This window comes from Penaeus monodon, chromosome 8 (genome assembly GCF_015228065.2).
Source record: "Penaeus monodon isolate SGIC_2016 chromosome 8, NSTDA_Pmon_1, whole genome shotgun sequence".
NCBI classification, from domain to species: domain Eukaryota; kingdom Metazoa; phylum Arthropoda; class Malacostraca; order Decapoda; family Penaeidae; genus Penaeus; species Penaeus monodon.
In genome coordinates, this window is record NC_051393.1 from 954,273 (window position 1) to 964,272 (window position 10,000).

Here is a 10,000-nt window from a genome sequence, read left to right on the forward strand (position 1 = left end):
CAATACTAGAAGACAGGAGAAAGAGAATTCATAAATACTGATGAACAGGTAATGATAAATCAACAAATACTGGAGAAGAAGAAATATGTAAAGAATATATAGCTGAAAATGTAGCTGAAACAACATTTCAAGGGGCATTAAACAATAAAATTAGTGTGTCCACTATGTTGCAAAAATATTTATATGACTTGCAACACATCAACAGATAATTAACAATAAAATTCAGTATCTTTGAAAGTCGAAAAAAAGAAGAAGAGACATCTGACTTTTGCAATACATCAAGGAACAGTCCACAATAAATCTGATTGCTGACCAGCTCCAGGTAAGCATAACTGTATACATTATCCTCCCAACAACATAGAATTTCTTCATAGTTCCACCTCTACAAAAAGGAAATGTGTCAAATTAGCTGGATACAGTAAATTTAGATATCCAACATTCTACCTTGAGGCAGAGACATTTCTCTCCACTTTGGAATCAATACTGGAATACTTTTCATACCAAAATACAAAAAAATTGTATGATTTTTTTGTGTAAAAACATCTGTTACAATTTTTTTTGTGGGATATGTCATTCTGGGAATTCAATAATAATAATAATAATAAAATAACTTGTGCATGTCATTTACAACTAAGTCCAACTTACACTACCAACAATACCCCTACTACATACTGACAATACCTTTCACCATCTGTCAGCTTCTTGAGTTCAGCAACATGTCTATAAATGTAGATAATTTAAATTTTAGTTTTGTCTCACTGAGCTAAAAAAAATATGTATAATAAATTTTCAAATCCAGCTACAAAAATTGTCTACTTTCAATTCAGCTATAATATTTGCAAAATCTGAACCAACATTCAGCCTCATGATGTGCAGAAAAAATGTACTAAATGCATGAAAAACAGCCAGAAGATAAAAACTATGGCTAACTTAGGTGATTAACAAATGTCCTGAATTATTAGGGTGATTAACAAGATGTGCTTGAGAGTAACTGAGGATATGGATATGATCAAAATACAGATTTCAATTGAGTATGTGTGTTGTGCATGTAAGGGTATGGGTCTGGGTATATGTATTGTATGTCCATGTGTCTGTGGCTGTAAATGTGTATATGTATTTGGTTAAAGGGATGTGTATCACCAGGTGTACATACAACCATAGGTGTGGATGTGAGCACTAGCAGAGATGAATATGAATATAGTAAAAGTGATTGTGTGAGAAAAGGCATATAAGAAAAAAAGTATATATCTATAGGTGTAGAAACATGTCTTACTTTTTTAAAATGATTGTGAGAGAAATATGAACCATATGAAAAAATACAGGGTAGTATTCTAATGATATACCAAATGTTCAAATACCTTTCAAAATAAATACAAGTAGATGTATGATATACTAAAGGCTCAAATATCTTTATAAAAATAAATAGAAGTGGATATGAACTAACAAGTGTTATTTCATGCACATATATATTTGTTATAAAAACATAGAAATCAAATATCTGTCTTTAAAAACACACTTTAAATATATATAAATATATATATATATATATATATATATATATATATATATATATATATATATATATATATATATATATATATATAATATATATATAATATATATATATTATATATAATATATATATATAATATATATATATAATATATATATATATATATATATATATATATATATATACATATATATACATTACATATACATATATATACATATATATACAGATATATATATATACATTATATATATATATATATATATATATACATTATATATATATATATACATTATATATATATATATATATATATGTATAATATCATATATATACATAATATATAAATATACACATATACATAAACACACACACACACACACACACACATATGTATATGTATATGTATATATAATATATATACACACACACACACACACACACACATATATATATATATATAAATATATATATATATATATATATATATATATATATATATATATATATATATATATATATATATATATATATATATATAACAGCCCACCGCCTAGGCCTAACTGCTGTTGTAAAAGCCGGGACGTCAGGGTGCCTGTATTCCCACAGCGGAGACCATATCTTCAGGCCATTCTCCAGTCGAAAATTCTGAAAGTCTGATTCCTTGAGTGTGTGCAGCAGCGGGGCAAACAGGTAAATGAAGACCTGGAAAAGAAAATAGTGTTGTGCAAAAGAAAACAAAAGCATCGCCTCCAATGGGTTTTATTATCTCTTTGGTGAATTACTAAGGGGTGGTCAAATACATTATCTAATGAGCATATTATTAAGTACATGTTAGAATTTATTAACTTGGTTGGAAATTTTTCATGATTATATGATTGCTTTCATTTGGCTTTGCTACATATATGCACTTTTTGTTGAGAAAATAGAAAAAAAAAAACAAATTGAAAAATATACATATGATATTTTGTTCTACATGAATAATAAACTTAAAGTTCTATGTGGAAAAGTATAAAAATCCTGAAAGATAAGTAAATAATTTTGCCATTTGCCCAATTTCAACTTTTAGAAAATACTGTCACTCCCATGACAGTAGCTAATCAAATGAACATTTCACTCATTTTCTTTTTCCCCACTTGGTCTAATTCTTTCTTTTTCCATCCTTTTCTGTTTCTTTCTTCCATTAACTCACCCTCTATCTCTCTTTCTTTTTCTTTTTTATTCTTCCCTCTCCATCTATCCCACTTTCTCTTAGACATTTCCCCTCAATTACCGTTGTGGAAAATTGTCAATGTGATAATTAGGTTATCTCATATCAGTAGACTTTGGTTCAAGCTTCTCATTTAAAAAAAATATTCTTTATACTTAATGTGACTAATTACCTGGTGATCATAAACGGAATACCACTGTCAGAGAAAATATACCCTGCCAAATAACTGATTATATGACAGACCTCTACATTAAGTAAGTTTGCTACTGATATTTCTGGTAATTATGGTAAGCCTTGTAAAGAGCCACACTGAAGAAGAAGAAGAAGAAGAAGAAAATCATCAGTTATTTACGTATTACAATCATATTTGCTGAATTCTTATGCTTATCAAGAGTCGGAGACATTACAATCTATTTCAAAGCCCACAATGAAGAACAAAGGGCCAAGAACATACCCTGAGGAACCCCAAAAACTACACTGGAATATGGGCTAAAACTACCATCAACATGAACACGCTGCTGTCTACCAATTAAAAATTCAGTTAAGATGCTTAAAACTTTACCGCCAACACCAACAGAATACAGCTTAAAAAAAATCAAACCCTTGTGATTAACAGTGTCAAAAGTTGCACTAAAATCCAAAGAGACAAACCGTGATTCATTACCCCTATCTAAACCGGACTGCATTTCATGCACCAACATTAGCAATGCATTGTTGCAGCCGAGCCCCTTTCTGAAACCATACCAAGTCTCTGGAAGAAACTATCTTAAAAAAAGTTTGACTAGCAAATGTTCAAAAACTTAGATAACATTGGTGTAATTGAAATGGGCCTATAGTTAGTTGGTGAAGACTGGTAGTGGGTCTTTGAGAATAGGGGTAAAATTACGAAAGCGCCAGCACTCTGAAAACTGACCCTTGCAAACTAAAAGGCGTAAGGTAGTTTTTAAAATCAAAAGAAACAAGTCATGAGAGTCTACTCCACCATATTCATCTAGTTCTGATAACAGATAGTTGATTTAAGAGGACCTGAAAGCAAAGGAATCAAAGCATGATAATGGGGATATGAAAGAGGAAGTTCAATATCTTCTAAACTTTCTTTTGAACTAAAGCATATTGCTAACAAGGTAACTTTCTCAATCAGATTATATGTAACACTACAAACAGTCTTCATTAAAAGAGGAATGGAGGACTCGACACCAAAAAGAAATGTTTTAAGTGCCGGCCAACATTTATGATGATGTGACGTTTCTGAAAGAATTTCTTTCAAATGAGCATTATATTTAGATTTAGCCTCCTTTTAAACATTAGGTGTTATAATTTGCATAGCAACACCATTCTCCCAAGGACGAGTGTGGTTTGCTAACCAGAGATTGTAGGCAGTATGCCTGTTCCCATAAGCCTGGTGACATTGTTAATCAAACTATGTTTTATCATGTGAGCGAGAATTAAGGGTTTTGCTAGGGTACAAACCTTGTTTTAATATCGAACAATAACATGTTTACAGCATTACCCGGGCATGGAGTAATACGAACATGTCTCCAAATAATGCTATCAAATGCCCGGTAAATTCCAATTAATTCTAGACTTTAAGAAGACGTCTATTAGAGGTAAAATTTGGTAATGGAAAATCCAGCTGGGCCATTCATGCTAGACTATTGTGATCAGAAGAACTAATTTCCACGACAGACTCTACTTAATTGCCCCTCTCACATCAGTTAATAAAAGATCTAATAAATTATCCTCATTTGAGTTCCACCATGGCCTAGCTTCCCACATTCAATCCTATCTGAGAAATCTAAGACAGAAATGCCATGTTGGTCATTTGGGGACCTTTAAAATCACCTATGAAAATAAAGCACGATTTCCTAACATTCCCTTGAATGGATATGTGTGACGTCAATAAACAATTATAAATGCAGTCATCAGAATTGGGACTTCTATAAAAATTGGGACGATTACACACTCATGACCATGTATTCATGACAACCACATTCATACTCCATAAAATGACTAGCATTAAAACCAAACTTAGAATATAAACACAATCCTTGACCTCGAGGCAAAGAATTTCAGCACAGCAAATGATATGATACTGAGTTGAGATAGCACTGCGAGTTCGTTTAAATTCCCATGAAGTCCATGAATATTGGAATGTTGGGCACACTACTTTGAGTCCACCTCAAGGATGCCGTGGGTAGCGAAACTACTCATCTGCCTTCGCAATAACAGCAGAGATACCTAGAGACCTCATGATATGAACGCTCATACACTTATTGAAGACAGACAATAGCCGATCGCGCTTAAGCGAGAAGAATTCAGGCGAGCATTTCCTCCACACCCTGGGTTCTCAGAGCACAACCAAAAAGCTCATCTCCTCGTGGACCGTTGGGCCATGGCCATCCTTGATGGCACCCCCCCCCCTCTCTCTCTCTCTCTCTCTCTCTCTCTTCCTCTCTCTATCTCCCTCTCTGTTTCTCTCCCCCCCCTCTCTCTCTACCTCTTTCTTTCTCCCTCTCCTTCTCTTTCTCTCCCCCCTCTCTCTCTCTCCCTTACCCTCTCCCTCTCTCTCTCTCTCTCTTCCTTACCCTCTCCCTCTCCCTTACGCTCTCCCTCTCTCTCTCTCCCTTACCCTCTCCCTCTCTCTCTCTCTCTCCAATTTCCCCCAACCATATTACCTGTATAGTTGTAACAGAGAAGTTATAAGTGAGAGTGGCGCCCCTGTTGAGTCCCTTTTCGTGATCGGCGTCGGCACACTCCTCGGCAGCATCGAGAACAATCCAGTGTAAAGTGTACAGGAGTTTAGTCTCTGCCGCGCCGAGGTTGGTGATGGTCGATTCACGTCTGGAAGGTGATCATACTCTTTTATGGAGGGGAATACTAAGCTTATTATTACTATTATTATTATGATTATTTATTATTATATATATATATATATTTTTACTGGAGGGATCTTACGGTTGCTGTTGTTTTTTTTAATTAGAAGGATCTTACTGTTGCTTTTTTTTTTTAACGGAAAGGACCCTAAAAATATAAATTTTTATTGAAACAATCTTATGGTTGTTATTTCTTCAGTTGAAAGGGTCCTAAGGGTCTAAGAAAGAGATCCGAAAGGTTGATTGTAACACACTGTTTAAAAAGAAGTATTTTAAAAATTATTTTATGTGTGTAATTTCAAGGTGTATAAATGTATAGACAATAATAGCAATGCTTATCATAATGACAATCAAACACTAATAATAATAATAATAATAATAATAATAATAATAATGAAATAATAACAATAACAATATAATGACAATGCTGATCATAATAATATAAATAACATATAAATGATAATAATAACAATAATGATTATTATTATGATGATGAAGATGATGATGATGATGTTTTGATGATAATAATGATAATAAATAATGACAATAAAAATAACACCACTGGTATTATCAATCATCATTATATCTCATGAAAATAGCCAGGTTGTATCACGAGCCAAATGTGTTTTTTGTCTCCAACATACCGAACATTACCGGTTGATCTCTCATACACTTGCTGTAATACGACTAATAAAAACAATTGAATAATTGTAATAAAAATCTCTCTCTCTCTCTCTCTCTCTCTCTCTCTCTTTCTCTCTCTCTTTTTCTCTTTCTCTTTCTCTTTCTCTTTCTCTTTCTCTTTCTCTTCTCTCTCTCTCTCTCTCTCTCTCTCTCTCTCTCTCTCTCTCTCTCTCTCTCTTGCTCTCTCTCTCTCTCCTCTCTCTCTCACTCTAATAATAATAACAACAACAACAACAACAATAATAATAATAATAATAATAATAATAATAATTACAACAACAACAACAATAATAATAATAATAATAATGATAATAATAATAATAATAATAATAATAATAATAATAATAATAATAATTACAACAACAACAACAATAATAATCATAAAAAGATGATACCAGTAATGAAATCAACAGCAGCAAACAGCAAGCCGAACTTGTTGCTGACCTGTTGTAGAGCAGCGAGGCGGCGCAGTGCATGACGTGTGGCACCGCAGCCTGGATGAAGCGCCACCTCGGAATGCTCTTGATGGCGTCTGTCAGCGAAGGACTCAGGCCAAAGAGGATATTCTGGACGAGTACTTTCTCCAGGGACTGTGTTGATGGGTGGGCGGGCGCCGGGAAAAGATGGGGAGGTTGCGTTATGGTGTTGTGTGTATGTATTATTATTTTTTTATTATTATTAGAAGTTTGATTTTTTTTTTTTTTTTTTTTTTTTTTTTTGACGGAGAGAATGCAATGTAGTTCCTCTATTGTTGAATATATATGGATATACTATACACTGTATCTTACAATACGCATACCGCAAACACTTGGCAAGTCTCTTTACCATACACACACACTAAAGTTATTATATTTACTTTGCTATAACCGTGTATTAAGCTACTTTTCACGCTACGATTTAACATGTAGGAGCATAAAACTTTTAATTCCATGCGACCTACAGTATCTTGTGCTGGAACAAATCAAGCCTAAAGTTCATATTCCGTGCACTAAAACATTATAAATCCATGCGCTATCTATACGTATGTGTGTGTGTGTGTGTGTGTGTGTGTGTGTGTGTGTGTGTGTGTGTGTGTGTGTGTGTGTGTGTGTGTGTGTGTGTGTGTGTGTGTGTGTGTGTGTGTGTGTGCGAGCGTGCGTGCGTGTGTGTATGTATGTATTTATGTATGTATTTATGTATGTATGTATGTATGTATGTATGTATGTATGTATGTGTGTGTATGTATGTATATGTGTTTGTATGTATCTATGTATGCATGTGTGTATGTGTATATGTGTGATTGTATGTATGTATGTATGTATGTATGCATGTATGCATGTATTATGTATTTATGCATGGGTATAGGTGTTTATGTATTAAACGGCCATGCTGGTTACGTTTAAGAGAGAGAAAAAAATATAGGTATTCAATTAAAAGATAATATACTGATGAGAGCACAATCATACTTTTGCACTGTAACTTCATCATTAATATTCAGTTAACTCGAAAAGTAACTGCTTTTAACGTTTCTGTGAACGAACAGTGCAACAGTGAAAATTGCAGTACAAGTTCGAAAAAAAAATGTATATATATATATGTGTGTGTGTGTGTGTGTGTGTGTGTGTGTGTGTGTGTGTGTGTGTGTGTGTGTGTGTGTGTGTGTGTGTGTGTGTGTGTGTGTGTGTGTGTGTGTACACACTTTCTCGATCACGGTAACGCTGTGTAAATATATCAACTAAAATTAGTAACTTCTATAACTGTATGGCTCAGCAAACAAATATGCATTGTTTATTTAGCTTTGTATTAATATATTACCGCATCTTAAGAAACTCGGCTGACACAAACGGCCGATACCTCAGAGTCTGAATTTTCTGGTTCGTTACATTTAGCAAATATAGCTATTCATGTTTTTTTCATCGGTTGTATGTATGTATGTATGGTGTGTGTGTGTATTTATGCATGTGTATGTGTGTATGTAATTGTATTGTGTGTATTTGTATGTATGTATTTGTATGTATGTATGCATTTATATGTATGTATCTATGGATTTGTATATGTATGTATGTATTTATATGCATGTATGTATTTATATGTATGTGTGTATGCATGCTATATTTGTGTCGTTCTATTGCCTCGAGGTAAAACAAATTCATTGTTTTTGTGAACTCATAGTAGAACCTACACTAACGTAATATATTGTTCGTGCAGATATATTTATCTACTCACAGCAAAAGACAAGATGGACTCCAAAATAACAATAGGTGCGCCAATAAATACACATTTATTTATAAACATTTATTTATGAACTGAACATAGGCCTATTTTTTTCCAAATAAGGTGCACGTCAGTGTAGACCTTATCACTACATAAAAAAGAAACAAAAATGCATTCTCTTATTTAACCAAAAAATCACAAAAACCTGAAATTAGATAAAAGTGCAATATATTTACATAGGCTTTCGTGCATGACCATATAGGCCTACCACTTTGAACACCGATAAAATCTTACTTAAAACTCACCTTTGACGCTTCTTTGATTTCCTGTGCATTTGTAAGAGTAATTTTGAGACATTAGTTAACATCTAATGGAACATGAACTTCAAAAATAAAAATCCGTGTATCTTTTCTCTTTCAAGAAGTTTAATCCAAAGAAGAGAAGAGAAAGAAATTGGAAAAAAAGAATGTCAAAGAGGAAGGGAAGAGCAGATATTTATGAATCATGAAAAAAAAAAATTAACAAATGAACTTTATAAATATACAGTTTGAATCTTCATATGGAAAGTAGTATGAATCAGAAGTAACAGAGGTAACGAATTTAACAAAATAACAATAGACAAATATTTGTGAGATGGTAAAGACACGGACTATAGTTAAGCTGCAACAATTTTTATGGATGCAATACAAGTAATAAAGTGTAGACTTAGTTCTGTTACACAAGTCAAATTACGTACAGTGCACAAATATAAACACACGCAACATTTTGAGACATGTAGAGTCAGAACACATGCATAAACGTACGATTACAAACATACAGTATGTAAACATATTTCATTACAATTGTTGGTTCTTGCGTACTGTTTGTCTTTTGGCTGTGCTCTGTCTTTGTCTGTCTGTATGTATGTATGTCTATCTGCCTCTCTGTCTCTGTCTACCTGTCTGTCTGTCTGTTTGTCTGTCTGCCTCTCTGTCTCTGTCTATCTGTCTGTCCGTCTGCCTGCCTGTCTGTCTGTCTATCAGCTTGTCTGTCTGGCTGTCTGTCCGTCTGTCAGTCTATCTCTGGCTATGTCTGTCTGTCTATCTGCCTCTCTCTTTCTCTGTCTGTCTCTCTCTCTCTTTCTCCCTCTCTCTCTCTCTCTCTCTCTCTCTCTCTCTCTCTCTTTCTCTCTCTCTCTCTCTCTCTCTCTCTCTCTCTCTCTCTCTCTCTCTCTCTCTCTCTCTCTCTCTCTCTCTCTCTGTATGCTTTCCTATACTTGGAATTTAACATACTGATCTATTTCTCCAAACTGCGTAGACAGAGAGAGATTGAGTTAAAACCACAAGACAAAGAGTACGCAGAATACACGAAGGCTTTTAAAGACTAAGCTGAAAACTTATCTGTCCTTCAAATATTTCATTTTATAATCAAAACTTAACACCATGACATACCATTAACAAACATTATAGCCAATATAACCGTACGATGTAACATTCTACGCAATAACATACCAACGAGAGATAAACACATAGACAGTTACTAAACAAA

General features: G+C 33.6%; 1 protein-coding gene across 1 annotated transcript in view; it reads right to left on the reverse strand.

Moving 5' to 3' along the window:
• The window catches only part of LOC119576043 (protein unc-80 homolog), an 87,819-nt gene extending 80,934 nt beyond the window's left edge, over positions 1–6,885 (reverse strand). The window contains exons 1-3 of the mRNA XM_037923568.1: positions 6,725–6,885; positions 5,399–5,564; positions 2,064–2,218 (exon numbers count right to left, since the gene is read on the reverse strand). Coding sequence (XP_037779496.1) covers positions 2,064–2,218; positions 5,399–5,564; positions 6,725–6,756 — 353 coding nt within the window. The 5' untranslated portion in view covers positions 6,757–6,885. The remainder of the gene's footprint in view (positions 1–2,063; positions 2,219–5,398; positions 5,565–6,724) is intronic.
• Positions 6,886–10,000: the final 3,115 nt, after the last annotated feature.